The 18,384-nt window shown below is 38.5% G+C and overlaps 1 protein-coding gene across 1 annotated transcript in view; it reads right to left on the bottom strand.

Annotated features, from left to right (window-relative positions):
• Positions 1-12,053: 12,053 nt before the first annotated feature.
• The window catches only part of LOC149832256 (T-complex protein 1 subunit theta-like), a 30,550-nt gene continuing 24,219 nt past the window's right edge, over positions 12,054-18,384 (bottom strand). The window contains exons 7-13 of the mRNA XM_090014399.1: positions 16,286-16,358; positions 15,857-15,934; positions 15,630-15,752; positions 15,452-15,546; positions 13,968-14,177; positions 12,531-12,588; positions 12,054-12,445 (exon numbers count right to left, since the gene is read on the bottom strand). Of these exons, the coding sequence (XP_089870525.1) occupies positions 12,380-12,445; positions 12,531-12,588; positions 13,968-14,177; positions 15,452-15,546; positions 15,630-15,752; positions 15,857-15,934; positions 16,286-16,358 (703 nt within the window). The 3' untranslated portion in view covers positions 12,054-12,379. The remainder of the gene's footprint in view (positions 12,446-12,530; positions 12,589-13,967; positions 14,178-15,451; positions 15,547-15,629; positions 15,753-15,856; positions 15,935-16,285; positions 16,359-18,384) is intronic.

Below are 18,384 nucleotides of genomic sequence, written 5' to 3'. Positions count from 1 at the left end.
GGTCCTATATAAGATAAATGGTAAAAAAACTTTTAAATCACATTTATCAAGATTAAAAGGATAAATAATGGGAAGCATAAACATACTGATAAATTTAAAACATTATGAAATATTTTCATTTTATGACCACTAAAAAAGGGGAGAAGAGAGAGAGAGAGTTGTAAATAATAATTATTTTTTGAAAAAAATACAATGTGTCATATAAAATAACACTTTCTTTTTTTATGAAAATGCTATACAAATTTTTAATTACATTCTCAAACCACATGACAAGAATGTCAATTAATAAAAAGTTATAAAGCATCTAATTTTTTGCACACCCTTGCTTTTGCTTTTATAATATTTTAGGATTTAGAAAAAAACTTTGTATTCAATTAAAGTGTATTTTTTGTCATATTTTGTTTGTGGTGGCCATTTTAAGAACAATGAGAAGTTCAAAGCCCACTAACCCCAGTCCCCATCATTCCTTGCCCTACACATATACATCAAAGAGGCTGGATCAGGTACGCTCACATTGGTGGTTAGGTGCAGCAGCACATGCACTCTGTGCAACGTGATTGCACCTGATCCAAATTCTTGGTCCCAAATGATGGCCCTCTGGGCTCAATAAATGAAAACAGAGGGGGGAGGTCTCTCTCTCTCTCTCTCTCTCTCTCTCTCTCTCTCGTCTGTTGTCCTTTATTGGGGAATAGCTGGCGGTGGTCCAAGTGGCCTTCAGGTCTGTCTCTCGTCTGCTTCCCTCTATAGAGGGGAATAGCTCGTGGTGGTCCTAGCTAGTGGCCTTCAGTGTAGATAAAAAGTAATAAAGAGAGGGCGATGGAGTAATTGAGCTGTCTCTTCCTCTTAATTGTAGGCCTCCATCTGCAACATCAACTAGAAGTAACATGTTCAATCTATGGAGTAGTCAATTCCTACGAGGGTGTGGACAGTTTAGTTTAGTTTAGTTTTCTTGTTGAATCAGATATTACAGATGTGATCTACATGGGTTGTTTCAGTAAGAATAGCTTCTGGATTATTGACTTGTAAGTAAGCTTTTGAAGGGCTTCAAAGCTTAATGGCTTACAATTTTTTTAATTTTTAAGACTCAAAAAATCATGTTTTTTAACCGACCACACCCTCCTAAAGGAACCAATTATCCTTAATCTCACATATGTACAACATATGTGAGAAGTTAGGTACATGTATATCAACTCCATATGCACAAACGGGGGGGCTCACAAGTTCAAATCTCAATGGTATCGCTGTATAACTTGTAGGGGTCTTCCTAACCCCAGCTTGCCTTTCAAAAAAGACAAAATCAACTGATCCATATGCATATTCATTAAGTTCTGCACCAAAGTTTTCAACATTAATTGATGTCAGAGGCTACATGATCCATCTTGAGCCACTTTCAATAGTTATTTCTATTTAATGATTGAATATGCCATCTATTGTTGACAACTGATTTTACCATTTGAAGAAGAAAAACAAAAAGTTACCATTGGGAATGCAAATGTCAATCATGCATACTGTTCCACCATCTATGATTCCATTTGAAAAAACATTACATGCAACCATATATGATTCTTTGTTGCTTTCTTTCCTTCCTGGTTTCATTTGCAGTCCAGAGATGGGAGGGAAGATGGTACTTATTGAGTGTTTAATTAATACCACCTACTCCTTTATAAACCATGTCTTGGAGAAGGGGTATGTTGAGGCAATACCGGCTTTAGTAGTCAGTTTTTGTAAATGGTCAGCAGTTGACCAGGTCAACTGCTTAGTGGTTTGGTATTTTGTTGTTTAGTTGGAGTCAAATCCGACTGGTATTGTGGTTATAGACTGACCACGTCATGCATTTTCATTTCTTTAGTAGATGTGTCTCACCTTGATTGGTTGAGCCAACATGGTTTGGTCAAAGGTGAGGTGAGCTGTTTCTTTTGTTTTGAGTGAGGATGCCATGTTAACATTGTGTAAAGCGACCCATGATGGGTCGCGTGTAAGCCGACCATCTCGGCATTAAATATGTGAGTCTCCCACCATTGTACTATGGAATGAAGTGTGTTCAGCTTGATCAAGTCGATCCTTCTTCGTATGGGGTGTAGTCGTCAGTTCGGGTGGTCGTATCTCGAGTTCGGGTGTGTACGTGTAGTACTTTGTTGCTTAGTTTGTATTTGGTTGGATCCGGATTCACATAAACAATAGAGTGTGGAAGCTCTACCTGATTCTCGCAGCATGTGGGACCAGCCAGATCCAACAATTAGGATCCAAACACAGCAGGGTAGAGGTGAGTCATTTTCAATTACATCCTCACGAGTAGGGGTATCAATGGGTTAGGTTTGACTCGGACCCGACCCGTACCAAACCCTATGGGGTCCAGATTTGGTGATAAATAAGGTCTCATTGGAACTTGGGTTTGACCCGAAGGGTCCGAGTAATATATGGATCCAGGTATGTGTTTATAAAAATGTTTGAATGTTGAGAAAGATGAGACTTACTCGGATTAGTGAAATCATTTTTGAAATTGTAGGGGGCGTCAGTGCAAGCTCTGATCATCCTTTGCCCGAAGGAAAGGTAAAGTCAAAATCGGTTTCTCAATCTTCATAACTCGAATCTCACTCTCATGGATTTCAATATGCTAATCAAAGATAAAATTGAGTATAAATACCTAATCCAAAGTTTAAACAAAATTAAAATAAACAAATTTGAGACCTAGGAAGATACCTTTTCCAGACTCGAACGTCTATTTTATCGTTCAAGATCATTTTTATTTGTTAGCTCTTCACTTATATATGAGCTTTTTTCAATGGCGTCAGGACAGTGTACCGGCAAGGTGTGGGTATACGTGTTCTTGTAGGGCCAGCACGTAGGTATATAGTTTTCAGATTTTTTAATAATTTTCATATGTTCAAGGTATTGGGGTGAGCCCCTATTTATAGAGTTCAGCATGAGATACGAATTACTCTTCCAGGAGAGTCTTCTCGTACGAAAACTCATACAAAAAAAGTTCTCTCACCCTAGAAGACGTGCAGGGTGATTGGGATGAGATAAGAATAAGCCTCGAAACTTATCTATGTGTTCAGTACATCGGACGGTGAAAGGATTGTACCATCTAATAACGGATGGCATTCGGTGTCCTACCATCCTATAACGGATGGCATTCCCATTCTACCATCTAATAATGAACGGCGGTCCGTTTTGTTGTCTCGTGGCAGACGGCAGTTCATTCTACCATCCGTGTGAGGGTGTCCAATTCTTGTTGGGTACCTGCAAACACTTGTCTTTAACAAATGTTAGTAATTGTGCATCATAAAACTTTGGTGTCTACAAATGCCCCTCTTTGTCATTAATCGATGTGCTTCAGTTTATGACAAAGAAGTAGATTCTCAAGACTTGGAACACTAGGTCATTGGGATTGGATTCAATCTTGTCGAATGAGGTCGGGCTAATGTTTGAAGAAAAACTAGATTGTCGAGACCGTAATTGGTCTCGCCGAACGAGGTCGGTGCCAGCATCCAAAGGAGGGAGTTAAACTGTCGAGACCATTATGGATCTCACTGAGCAAGGTCAGATTAGTGTGAGGATAATTGGATTACCTAGACCATTTGGTGGTCTTGTCGAGCAAGGTCAGTGCCAATGTCAAAAGATAAACATTTTATTTGTAGTAGAAAGAGTAAATGGCGGGCTTCAGGCAGGGATAGTATAAGAGAAATGTAGCTCTTTTTCATGCTTGTTAGGCCCATTTTGATTTTTGATGCTTTTTGTGAATAATTTTTTTTTTTAAGAATTTGTAGAGGCAATCATCAAGAATCTTACACCTCTTATAGGTTCATGGATAGGATGGAGTTGCCCCAATAAGGTCTTAGGGTGGAGATATCATTTCTAAGATGATCAATTTAGACGTAAGACTTCTTGTCCCAGTGAGAGGAGTGAGGCAGACTTCGGTCAGGTAGCACTGAAGAGAAGGTAGATCTTTCTAAGTATTACTCATACTCGCGATCTCTATGGCTTGAATGTAATGAACTTTTTATAATATGCATTATGACTCATGCATTTGTGATAGAGTAGGTTGCCTATGACAGTTATGAATGATTGATCATATAAGGTCTGAGATTTTATTCTTTTCTCCCTTCTTCAAATTAGAACCTTCCTAACAAATTGATTCTTGTACTTGAGATTCCTATACTTTAGATTTTTCTCCTCTTAGGTTGGTATAAAATAGCGATACTCAGCTTCACTGGTATATTTCTTTTCTAATTTTGCCTTGGTTTTTAAGTGACTAGTTATACGGATATAAGATTAAGTTTCAAGGCATTCATATTAGGTCATATGGTCCCCATTAAGGCTTGAACTCTAAAGGACTAGAGCTTGATAAGAATTCATTCAAGTGCACCTCTTGTCCTTCTATGAATTTTCTAGAGTCTTTGTTGCTAGCTTGAACAGGTTGTATTCCTCACTTTTGTCACCCTTTAACTTGAGGCCTCGCAACCATGGGTCTCATGGCTTCCCGGTCCATGGGGGATGCCCCTAACTATCCAACATCTGCTTTCAAAGGTCATATGATCGGAGCCTACTATCTTGCCATAGGTCTAGAGGTAAGTATTGGATTTCTCCTAGCACACACATTTCTATTCTAACGTCTACTCTTAAGACAGTCTCATGACCAAAGTCTGTCATCTCGTCATGGACTCGGAGTAGGTGTTAGCTTAAATGCACTGCTCTTTTTTGTGTTTTGCTTTTTTTTTAAAAAAATTATATTTTTTTATATACTTTTTCAATGTCATTCTCTTTCAAGATAAAAGAAAAAGACTCCTCGGGGGGGCAACCTATGAAGCAGATTAGCATTGAAGGCCTTCAACACCCAACCCTTTTTCTTGAGAGTTGGTTACGTACGGGTTTTTTATTTGATCTATATTCATGCATCGATTATAACTTTGTGCCCCAAGAATTCATTATTATAAACTCATGGGCTAGAATCATTGGATTAAGTACCTTAGCTTCATTGTGTCACTTCCTTATCTTTTTTTAAGACTTGGTTGTCTCATGTGGTAGACTTTTAGGTTCAAGAACCTACTTGAAGGAAAGATTGTTTTGAAGAAAGCTAGATCTATTTTGAAACAACATCTCTGACCTTGAATAATCTTTTAATGTCATACTTTGCATAAAGATGAAGCTCTATCATCCTTCTATGACTGTCAGAGTCAAGGTGGATAGGATTGTGAAGACCGTTATGGGTCCTACTGAAAGAGGTTGGATCATTTCAAGGACGACTGGGGTGTGGAGATCGTTATGGGCCTTGCTGAATGAGGTCAGGCTAGCATCCGAGATAACTGATATATGGAGACCGTTGTAGGTCTTGCCGAACAAGGTCAAATCAGTGTCCAAAAGTAAATCGAGCCTTCAACACCACTTGAGTCTCATCGAACAAGGTCGAGTCAGTTTGGAGATTCGTACGCTTAGCTTCTAGAGGTCCTTGTCTAAGAGATTTAGACTTAAGATGGCTTTGCGATGACTTATCCTTGGCTTTTGCATAGGTTCAAACTCCTTTGACATGCCCCTACATGATTTAGACATAAAGGCATCATTGGGAATGATCAGAGAAAACAAAAGAAAAGGGTTTGACAAAAGCTTGCTTAGTATTGTCAACAGAAATAGTATGATCCTACAACGAAGATGATAGCTTAGACTCTAGAAAGAAAAATCTTTTTGAATTTTCTTAGATTTTTCATTTTTGTAGATTTTTAGAATATTTTAATTTTTTGGAATTTTCAGAAAGTTATTTTATAGAATCCAGGTTTTGAAGGCTTACCTGGGGCCGTGTGATGGTGACCCGTGCAAGATGTCCTTTCTCCTCCCTACCATTATGATTCTACCCTAACTTGATGTTTCCTTTTTCTGAGCATACTGGTCTTTTTTAGAAGGAAGGATGGAAGAGTTCGGGCAACTTGATGGCTTTTTCTATCTCAGATTGAGTCCTTATAGAGAAAAAGTTAGTCTTATAGAATCCGTTCTGCCTATTCCTTTCACTGAGCTTATGATGGTGACCCTTTTTGTGAAATGGACCTTCAACACCCATGTGAGCACTTTTGGCCACTTCTTCGTTGAAGACTCTTTGCAGCCAAGACTATGGGTTCTCATTCTAGGTGTGGCTGGAAGAGACTCTCTTATGACCTTGGGCCTTTTGGAAAGGTTTTTGACTGACACTTGTCCTAAACTTGATGACACCACATTTAGGACTGATCTTGATGATGGGGTCATTTCTTTTTTGGTCAAACAATTGCCATATTAATTTGCCTCACGAGTTTGGACAATATGGGTTATACAGAGAGGCCATCCTTTTTATAATCGATGTTAGAGAAGGAACCTAAGTGTGATTGTTGTTTGTTGGACCCAGATTAATCACATTTATCTTACTGGCTTATTGGCTCTCCTATAGAATTCTTTTTCTTGTACCCTTCGCCCTTCTTGATAACAGATTTGGGGTACTAGAGGAATCAAACATCAACAATTACTACATATGAGGGCTTATGGAACACAAATTGTTGTGTTGTCAGATGGTTATTGATCCATACCTTTTCTCATAAACCAGTTTTCTCTTGTTTCATAAACCCGAACTGCTTCTTCAATGGTGCAGTTATTGTTGCTCGGCTCTAGTTGTTCTTCATTCACCAGCAGCTCTCCACTGTCTATATGGTCTTGGATAATATATTTTAGGATAAAGCAGTCTTCGGTGTCGTGACCCACAGCTCTATGATACCAGCAGTACTTAGTTGGGTCATTTTCTTACATTTGTAGTGGGTTAGACATTTATGGTAAATTGACTAGGCCATTATGTAACAGTAGATCTAAGACCTGTGACTGAGGTTGTTCAAACTTGGTGAGTGTTCAGTCTCTGGTCTACTTAGAATTGCCCTTATATTCGTTCTCATTCAGCTTCTTATGAGATCCCTTTTGGTTGTCTGCATTTTGTCCTTGACTACCATTTTTCTTGACCTTTTGTCTTGTGGCCCGCATTGTGTTCCTTTAAATGGGCCTGACTTCCTATATATGTTGTTATCGTTATTATTCTTTAGGAACCCAACATATACTCTTCTTTTGATTCTTACCTCAAAGGCGATAGTTCTCTTAATGAGTTTGGCATATGTTTCAACCTGAGCCATGTTGATGGCTATCCATCTTTCATCCTGATGGCCATAGAACACCATCGTTTGATGAATTCATAAGTGCTTTTGTCTTTCTTTTGCCTTAGGTCATAAAGCTAGCTTATGATAGAGAGGGCCACAACATTGAATCTGAACCTCTTCATGAATAGGTTGAAGACCTTTTTAAATTCTCTGATATTTTAGAGGTTCAGATTGGCAAATCATTCTAATGTCTCTCTCTTCAAGCTTTTGGGAAACCAATTAATTAGCCTTTTATCATTGTTTCAATATTTGGCCATACTTTCCATTAATATGGATAAGTGAGTCCTTGTGTCCACATTTTGACTGAACTTTAGGAATTTCAGAGGGAACTCATCATCTTCATTATCGTATCTCTCTAGCATAAAGTCATTCATAGAGTATTATTCTCTTTGATCCATGTCCAGGTATCTCATTCTTGATATTAGGCTCTTGACCATGTTTTTCAGTGATTTAATCTTTTTGTTTGCTTCTAACGGCATGGTTTGGACTGGATGGGTCAACCTGGATCTGTGGACTCTTTTCTCTACATGAGACACTTGGGACTCTCCCCCATGACTGTACTCTTTGTCCTCTTGTGGCTCGAGAGTCTGTCTAGTCCTTCTTCTAGTATCTATGTCAGCCCGTGTCTTTTCATGTTCTAGTTTGTGGGCTCTTCTTTCAGCTCTTGCATATTCACATTCTAACTGTTCTTGGATCTCTCTTATCTTCTCATCCATCTTTTTCATGTTCTGCCTGGCCTGTACTAGTACATCTTCTTCCTTGAACCAAGCTTTGAAATGTGAGGTCTTAAGAGTTCGTCTCCTGATGGGCTCACATTTGCTAGAACTATCTATCACGTAACCCATATGAGAGACTTTACGAGATTGATGGGGGTGTCATTCTTCAGACCAAGCTTTAAAATGCGAGGTCTTGGATATTCGTCTTTTGGTAAACTCATTTGTGCTAGAACTATCCATCTTGTAACCCGCATGGAAGACTCTACGAGAATGATGAGGGTACTGATGTGAACTATACTTAGAAAACATCAGGCATTTTCCCTTATATGATCATCTATAGACTCCTCAGGAATGTTTGTGTAGGTCCTTTTTTTAGGATTCTCGGCGAATATGATGTTTGCATCATATAGGGTGGCATCCTATATGTGGGATTCTCTAGAGGTGGTTCCTCTGAGATGGATTGGAATTAGAGTTTTTGACTCTTAGATCGGGTATTCATTATACCTCAAACAAGTAGCAAGAGCTTTTAAAAATAATGGGTATCCTAATTCTCCTCGAAAGTTGTATTTGCGAGGTCTCTTCAGGTTTTAGGGTTTAGATTTTTCTTTTGGGTTCACGTCGATATACCCAAGCTAACAACTTAAGAATACTGGTGGGAGATTCAAAGATCCAAATGATAGGATCGGTGAATTTTCAAAAATCCCAATAAAAGAGTGTCTTTATCCTAAGAGAATAGGGGATAAAAAAAATGAAGTGCACACAATAAATTCAAGTAATGTCTCAAACAAAACCCTAACTTGCTGGAGGTTATATTTTTTTCTATTTTCTAAGTGCGCATGTATTTTTTCAGCAAGTGTCTCTAATATGTGAGAAAAAACTAAGCCTAATATTTATGCATGCAACTAAATACAAAGAAACCTTATATAATCGATTGAAAAAAAAACTAAACAGAAAATCACCCAAACTAGGTGAACTGCAGGCAGAGCGAATGACACTGTCTTCATACGGTGCTATCTGCGGATGGCACTGTCTGTGGATACAGAAGCAGTTTTCACCAATGTTGTGGACTGAGCAGACGACTCAGTCTGTAGACGACACTGTCAGTGGACAACATTGTCTGATGATACTACAGACAGAAAAAAAAAAAGCCCTACAGATAAAAAAACCCTACAAATGATGTTGTCTGCAGATGGCAAATCTGACTAAGTTTTGCAGATAGGAAGAAACCCTCTGCAAACGACATTGTCTATGAACGACACTGTCTACAGATGATGAATCTGACAGAAAAAGCTCTACATATGGCGCAAGCAAGTTGCAGACAGAGCGAACGACAATGTCTGGACCTACTGAACGGTTAAACCTCAACAGACAGTAGTCAGCAGATGACCAAAGCTCATTGGACGATAGTCAGCAGACGACCAAAATTCAGCATACAACAAAATAAGGTTTAGCGTCTGGACAGAGATAAAACCCAAAAGATAAATATTTTGGGCTCATTAGTGCTCAAAACTTACTCGTGAAGCAATTTTAGCTACAAAAATAAAATAAAAAAGAGTATAGTATCCCATCATGACTGCCAAAAAATTTTTATAAAAATATTTAATGTTGAGAAAGATATAACTTACTTGGGTTCATGAAATCCTTTTTGAAATTGTAGTGGATGTTGTTGCAAGCTCTGACTGTCCTTTGCCCGAAGGAAAGGTAAAGCCAAAACTGGTTTCTCAATCTTCGTAGCTCAAATCGCGCTTCTGTGGATTCCAATATGCAAATTAAAGATAAAAATGTGTATAAATACATAATCCAAAGATTAAATAAAATTAGAATAAACAAATTAGGAACTTGGGAAGGTACCATTATGCCATCTAGTAATGAACGACGGTTCGTTTTGCCCTCTCAAGATGGGCAGCGGTTCATTTTGTCATCTGTGTGAGGGTATCTAATTCTTATTGGATACCTACAAACACTTCTCTTCAAAAGATGTTAGCAATTGTGTATCATGAAATTTTGGTGTCTATAGTAAATGAAAGAATATATAAAAATATATCCAAGTTAATTAAGATTTCAAGTAGTATATTTAAATTAGGATCCCTTTCAAATTACTTAATTTAATTAATTTATTGAATAAAGCAAGTAGGTGGGGACGTCCCACCCTCCTTCAATTGGTTTGACCCAATCGGATCCATCCCATAATGGGATCCAAAATCTAAGAGGGGTCTCCCACCCTTTGGGTCTAAGCTCCAACTAAACTCCAAATCCAGTCCGAATTTGATCCAAATTTAATCCACATTGATATTTGATTTTCCAATTCAATTTCAAATCAAAATTCACTTCCACTTAAAATTCAACTTTGATGAAATTTCAACTTAAAATTCAACACGAAACTAAATTAAATTCCAACTAAAATCCACACATTAATTTAACCTAAAAATCACCTTTATTTCTCAAAAAATTGTCAAAAATTTATGAGTTTTATAGTGAAGGTAAGGAGATTCACAAATGTGAGAGTATTTAGTTAAAAAATGTGGACACACTTTGGTAACCTTTGAAACTCATGGTTGTGAATGTCTCAAAAATGTGTCTCTTTTTAATAAAACCACATAAGGGGCACAAGCAAGAGAACATTCCCAATGTATGGGAGGAAATTCATATATTTAATAGAAAAGTCACATGTTTGGAAAAAAAATGCATATTTGGATATTTGAGAGAAAGTTCTTATATCAAGAGAAAATTCATTTGTGAAAAGGGTAAAAAAGTCCTTTTAAAACTGAAAATTTGTGAATTTGAACATTGGGCGGATTTTGAAAATTGCATAGCATTTTGGAAAAAACATTTTTGTCAGTCATTTTTCATATTCTAAAAGTTAAGTGAAGTGTGGTCAGAGTTGTTTTCACCATCCTCAGGTCCTAAGGTTTTGTGTGATATGCAGGTGTCACCCACAGCCAATATGAGCAACTGATGCCTGAAAGAGCCATTTTGGAGGAAGCATTGGACCATGTTGCACAGCTCCACAGTCAACAAGTGGTGGATTAATAGAATCAAAGCCCATGAACTATCCCAATCTTGCTAACAGTGTGTACAGATGTACATTTTTGTGCAGGAGAACTGATATATTGTTAACCAAATTATTTTGTATACCTCAAGACACAATGTATCCTGTGGAAAGACAAAGCCCCGACTGGGCTTGTGTGGATAGATACATTATGTAATTGTAAGGCAAGGAGGAAACATGGTTGTTTGCCTTCCTAGCACTTGCCCTTACCCGAGCTTGAGGGTGAAACCAGGCACATAGCTATAGGCTACCTAGACTGAAAAGGAGAACCAATTTCAACCAAGGGTGGAAATAGGTTGAATTCGGTTAGGACATAGCCAATACTAAATCCGACTTAGCTGAGTATTTGATAATCAATTCAGAATTGGAGTCTGATGATAAAAAGCTAAAAACTGAATCTGAATCTGGCTAGCTTAGATAAAAGCAGGGAAATCCCATCATCGATCAGAATCTATATTTGGATGATCAAGGTGATTGGTAACAAATGAGTGCAGTGGTTGGTGCTTTGTTATGGCTGAAAATGACGGGGAAAAAGAGTGGGAAAGGGAAAAGCTGCCAGCTCATCCCATTCACATCGCTTTATGTTTAAATCAAGATGGGGAAAGGACTGGGCTTTCATACCAACTCAGCCTTTTATCACCTCATGAGAGTGAAACAAGCCAGCCTTAAGAGTAGGGAAAGTATGTGCAATTGTGAAGCCTGTCTATCTAGCATACAATGAGCTGCCTTGTGAAAACACCAACAGACGGTTAACTCGTAATAAGATCAAGGTGAAACTAGTTCCAAAAACATCAGGAAGTTTTCTTCGTTCCAATGAAGATTTTTCTTTTCTTTATGTTTAGAACTCGAGGAAGCTGATGTCTGGTTGAGAGACCGGCCACGCTGGAATGCCCAGCCGAGATATGGTCATCACACCTGGAAGCGTTCCCCCATGGCTGCCCCTTCGCCTCCATCCATCAAAGATTAAGATGGAAAGCTCACGAATGATGGCCCTTCCAAGGAAAACATGATGGAGGTAGCCTATGGAGCGTTTGCATATGGCAAATTTGCTTATATATTAGTTCAACAAATGATTCAATGCTTTTAAATATATCAGAAACTTGTCGGCTACCATACCATCAACAGTGAAACAAAACATTCCAAAATGCATCGGTGGGACGCAAAAGGGGTGATTTGCGTCCAAAAGACTACAGCCAGAGCACATTCGTAGATAAGCATGCCAAAAATGAACAGTCCAGTAACAACAAAATCAGTTTTAGTGAATTTCAATTAACAAGAAAAAAATATCAAAAAAGCAAGACCTGAAGTACTAAGCAAAAACCCTAAATCCATAAGGCACACAATTTTACATGAGCAAAGATGAAGGTCCCGATCGCAGGAACCACCAAACTTTTCTCCTTTCAACTGCACCTGAATCCACCCCCTCAAATGGCACCACAATCAGATAAACAAAATTAGTCCTCGTCCATGGCTGCAGGCCCATCCCTCTTTGGACCGCCAGCTTGTTTCGCCATTATTATCTGCAGTGAATAAATGACCAGGTGATGAACCATGCAAAACTGTGTGCATGCGCATGCATTTATGAGAGAGAGAAAGAGAGAGAACCTGGTCCACCCTAAGAACAGTGCAGGCAGCATCTGCAGCATACTTGAGAGCAAAGAACCTTCAGAAACCCAAAGGAGACAATCAGAACTTGCAGAAATGATAACACGGATAGCAAAAGAAACATGAATTTCAGCCTCGCACATGTACTGACTGCTGATCACCTTACTTTCCAATTCAGAGCACCAACAACATTAAAATTGGAACTATGGTGGTTACCGGAAGCTTCTACCTATTGTTGGGAAGCACACTTTCTATGAAGCCTCTTCAGAAACTAGAAACTAAGCACTTCCAAAACTCTGTTCCGTTATCATGGGAAGCACGCTTTAGAAGACATTAGATTTTCATCGTGAAATTTGACTTTTTCACTAAAAAACATTCTATTTACATAATTAATGAACTGTGATTCCTATAATACCACCATTGTGTTTTAATCTATTTAAATTAGATTGCAGAGTAATATATTTCTATAATATGTAAAAATGTTATGAAATTCTAGAGAACTTAAATGCTTCCTTTCAACTGCACCTGAATCCACCCCCTCAGATGGCACCACAATCAGAGATAAACAAAATTAGTCCTCATCCATGGCTGCAGGCCCATCCCTCTTTGGACCGCCAGCTTGTTTCGCCAACCAATTCTTGCTTCCTGCTTCATATGTACTTATAAATCCTTTGTTTCTCACTTCTGCTTCCTCCATAGCTTATTGATTCCACTTTCTTATTTGGCAACCTTGCTATAGACTACCCAAATCTATTGTGGCTTCATCAAAGCCAAGTTTCTGTCTCACGTTTCCATGGTGACCCTCCAAATGTTGATTGGTAGGAAGAATACTGTACCCCTGTTCACTATGGAAACTAAGGTACAGAAGGCTCACCACCAGGCCTACTTGTCAAACACTTCCTCATAATCAATCTGCCATAGTTTGAACAAAGAATTGGTTGGTTGAACTTGAATATGATACCACAGCAGGTACAAGCTCTGCACATCAATTCTATCTAGGAGACGTCCACTTCATAGTTGGGACTAACAAGGTCTGTGTGCCAATTCTATCTGGAAAATACCCAGTTCAGAGCTGGAACCAATTCCAATCATGAGTTAACTGCTTAACCAGTTCAACTTGACACTCCCAGACCACATTCCAGACGAAGTAAGCCCTTCCAAGAGAAATTAGAAATGCCCAGTAAAGAACTACTGGGAATGTCAGTCATCGTCACCATCTTGCATCATTTTTACCATCTTCCAAAACAATCTGATACCACTTAAGTTGATAGGCACAGGGATTGAAGTCACCGGCAGAAGATAGTAGAAAAAAGAACAAATAACCAATCCAAGCAAGAATATAAGCATCTTAACAGATGGCCAACGTTGTCAATAATAATGATGAAAATGACGTCATAAGTACACTTTATTGAAGATCAAGAAATTATCAAGACTCACTTGGTGACGTAAAGGTCCCAGATATTCTTGCCTGCCACATCTTTGCAAACTCCCTCCTCCAGGTCAATTCCCACTCTGAAGTTACCAGCTGCATGTTCAGCATAGAGAGAAGAAATAACCTCCATCGCATTGAGCCCACCATTGTCAGCCAAAGTCTTAGGGACCATTTCAAAGCTTTCTGCAAATTTTGCAATGGCATATTGATCCAACCTTCAAGAAACAGAGGAGCCAGGATGAACACAGCAGTAAAAGCCAAAATTCCACAAAATGGATCAATCAAGTGGAAAGCTGAACACAGAACCTAGCAATTAGTTTTGATGGAAGCACTTCATGTATGAAAGAAATACTGCATACTATCAATTAGTTTAACAAATCTATTGCCTATAAATACGGTGGGCAACAGGCAGGCCTGGCCAGGCCCGTCCCACAAATTGACCAGGCTCAGACCCTATAAATATGATCTACATAAATATTTTAGTGGAAAACAAGTTTTAAATCATGTGATTATGGCATACATTTAGGATTTTCAAGATCATTAAAAATCAATGGTCCACAACGTACCAAAATTTCATGACTTAAAAAAACCTTTCTTATATCCAAAAAACATAACCCAAGGCATGGTTCCTATCAAATAATCTATGATGAATGCATCTATGAGGTCAGATTGAGAAGATGCAGCTTGCACCAGGAAATGAAAAAGAAGTTTTCTATAAGCACTCTAAGCATTTCCATTTGACAAGCAGATCAGCTCGGCCAATAGGAATAGGATTCAACAAACCTCTACCACATCTTACTTTTCATACCAAGTTTTTTTGTTGATCAGACCCTATAAATATGATATGGATGCATATTTTAGTGGAAAACAAGTTTTACACTATGTCACATGGATCAAGTAATTATGACACACACACACACACACACACACACACACACTATATATATATATATATATATATATATATATATATATATCGCCCATGTTGGCAAGCAGGCCCTGCCTGTGTCTGGCCTGCAGGCAGCCCGACCCATTGCCACCCTTACCTATAACAATAGAATCAATGTCACTTCATATGGTTGACATGCAACTTTTGATGCATATACACCATCCAACAATGCTTGACTGCACTATTGAAAATGACGGGATACAAAGAAAACTTGCAGCTCTTACACCACATGCTTCCCAATTGACTGCATCCTGTTGCATGTGTGTGCACCCACACACTGAATGCATGCAAGCACATGCATAATGGAGTTCATTTTGGTGGATGGGTCTAAACAAACCCAATGAGTACAGCAAAGTAACAGGGGAAAAGGCTATCCTTCACTGAATTACTACTATAGCTTCAGTAAAGTGCTGCCATAAGAGCAATAAACCACTATGCCATGCAAGAAGAATTAGAGGACAAAAACTAGGGGAACTAAGTAAAGGATCAATCTTTTAATCTAAAATAACTAAAAAGATTCAAAATGGAGCAGATTTTTACCCAGTTTCTTTAAAAGAAAACTCCTTCAATCTTCTTGCCAACTCAATTTCAGTGGCTGCAGCCCCCGGAACTATGCGACTGTCCCTGCACATTGCCTGGTGGAGAGGAACATAACCCAATTTTCAAATCAAGTCTCAAGCATGAACGCAGAGAATCAAAGTGAATACTGACAGACTACCTTATATGTATTCACACCATCATCCACTGCTCTTTCAAGGTCATCCAAAATGCTATCAGTACTTCCTCGCAAAACTACTGTTGAAACCAAATTTCCACCCTCTGAATTTTTCACAATGGTGACCTAGAATTTCCAAGAAATGATGAATGTCTATTTTGGAACTACCAACCAAATGGTTGGAAATAGGGTAAACAAAAAGTAAAATTAAAGAGACATTGGACATTTACCCGCGCACCGCCAATTTCTTCAACTGAAACTGAGTCAGCATATCCTAGCTCATCAGGGCTTGGCTTGCCAAGCTTTAACTATGACAAAAAATTACACAAACATGATCAGAAAGAGGATGATGGTTCCATTTTTGTGTGTCTGTGCACAGTGGAGATATCTCAATTCTGAGAAAGGGAAGTTTTATACTGGATAAAAGGAAAAGGCAGCTCAATGGTCCTTTCCCTTCCAAAGTTTTACAAAGGGTTTGCAACACCCTTCCTATTCCTCCACTATTCCATAAAAGATGTGCTTTTTACATCCAGAAAATAATGCAATCTTAACCAGTTTATTCTAAAACAAGTTAGTAGGTGACCGAGAGAAACTCATTTTTTCAAACCCGAACAATGTCAAAAGATTAAATGTGACCAAAACATGATAAAGAAACTTACCAGAGCTACAGCACCAGTGGTACGGCAAAACCGCCTCAGTTCAAATTTTGAGCTTATTTTCAGAACCATGAGCCTGTTAGCATATGGGAGGTAAGTGTGCCATTCAAGATGGATAAACAAGTGACAAGGGCATGAATACACTATAGTTTCGTAGATTGTCTTAATTCTACAGTTTGTGTCATAATAAAATTTGTCAAAAATAGTATTATAATAAATGTGTCATGACTATATCAAACAGTGTATGCTGGATGCACAGAATAAGTAATATAAAATTAAACATCAAAGGCAGTTATTATGGAAATAATACCCAAATAATATGGCATACTGTGAAGAGTAAAAAACTACTATACTGGCAAGAAGAATAACTACAAGACATAAACCAAATTGTGTTTTAAACCAGAGTTACCGGAAGCGCCCCTACTATAGGGGAAGAGCGCTTCACCGATACGCGCTTCGGAAGCGCGAAATGCGACGCTTCCGAAATGCACGGGGAAGCGCACTTAAGTATTAGGAAGTGCGTACCCTTTTAAAGGGGTACGCGCACCCCTTTAATGGGGTACGTGTATCCCTTTAAAGGGGTACGAGTTACCTTTATTACTATTTTGCCCTTTTTTTTAAAAAGAAAGAGTTTTTTTATTAAGGGCAAAATTGGAATTTTAAAAAACTCACGAAAAAAAACATAAAAGAGAGGCTTTAGGGTTTTTTTTTCATGCCTCTTGCGAGTCTCTCTCTTCCTCTCTCTCTCTCAGGATTTTGGCCACCGACCGACGAACTTCAGAACTTCCGGCGACCTTTTCCGACGTCCGGCGACTACAACTGATTGACGATGGGGATATTCAGGTACGCGTATCCATTTCCCCTCCATCTCTTCTCTCATCTCTTCTCTCCATCTCCCACGACTCTGATTTTTTTCCCTCCCCCTTATGCTCAGGTACGCTCTCCTCTCACTCTCGGAGTCTCTCCATCTCTTCTCTCACGCTCATCGCACGACTGCAACCCCTTCATCATAAGCCAAGCATGGCGACTCTTGCTCAGACTCTTCAGAGTTTTTTTTTCTTTTGTTTTTTTTAAGGCAAGCTGGGGTTAGGCAGTCGCAGACCCTAACCATCTCTTAAGCCCCACGAGGCAGATGGATTCCAAGCTTTCAGCTTGGCACGAGACCCGTTTACCACATGGGATATCTATGGGATTAAGTTAGAGTATCCCTGTGACATGTTTTACACTCTTTGTCAATTCCGCAGAATTGCTTATTCATGTGCATGTTGTTGGAAACAATTTATTTTATCTATGTTTATCATTATTTATTGGGTTGCTTATAGCTTATCGTTGCCTTGTCACCGTAACCTTGATCTTTTAAAACCGGAAAGCTTATCAGTTTTATTTTCTGAAAGTTTTGGTCCCTTGGAGATCTGATTCTCTACCTAGGGTTTGGGACATCATTGCCTAACTTAATTTTATTTTGGTTCACTTTCTGGAAATCTGAGATTTGTGTGGCTACTCAGAGGGTGTTAAGGTTAGGAAATAAGGTCAGTTAATGAGTTTAGACTTGTTTCCACCCATCCAAATTGTTTCCCCCAAATGGTGGGCCCATATTTTGCGTTGATGAAGAGTTTTCGAGTGATATAGGGCTGGTCTCTGACCTATGTGGTGTGAGGTTCAGCTCGTGAGTAGAGGTTTGATTCCTTCATTCTCAATAGAAAGTACATTTAGGGAACAGGGGATTGTTAGAGACTATTTGTTTCATTTTCCTGTTGCAATAACATGATGGTCTTTATCTTTTGTGTTATCAATATGATGATCATTTATATTCTTATTTGAGTCCCATGAATGAGCAGTATATTGGTTGAGAAACATTTCACATTTTGTGGTTTAACTGAGTTTATTTGGTTGTCTTTTTTAGGAATAAGGGTTAATGCAGTATTTTTTTATCATTCTTGTAGGTTTTAACAGGTTTTAACTTTTAAGTCATTTTGACGATTGCTTGAATCTTGATCAGATTGACTGGATCACTTTTATTATTCTTTTACTGTTGGATATATATGGATTATTGATTTATTGTTTTCAATTTCAAAGTCAATGAAAAACATGTTCTGCCTCCA

This window comes from Nuphar pumila, chromosome 7 (assembly GCF_984573655.1).
Source record: "Nuphar pumila chromosome 7, dmNupPumi1.hap1.1, whole genome shotgun sequence".
NCBI lineage: Eukaryota > Viridiplantae > Streptophyta > Magnoliopsida > Nymphaeales > Nymphaeaceae > Nuphar > Nuphar pumila.
Note: the sequence above shows the minus strand (reverse complement) of the source record. Positions and strands in the feature narration are given on the sequence as shown.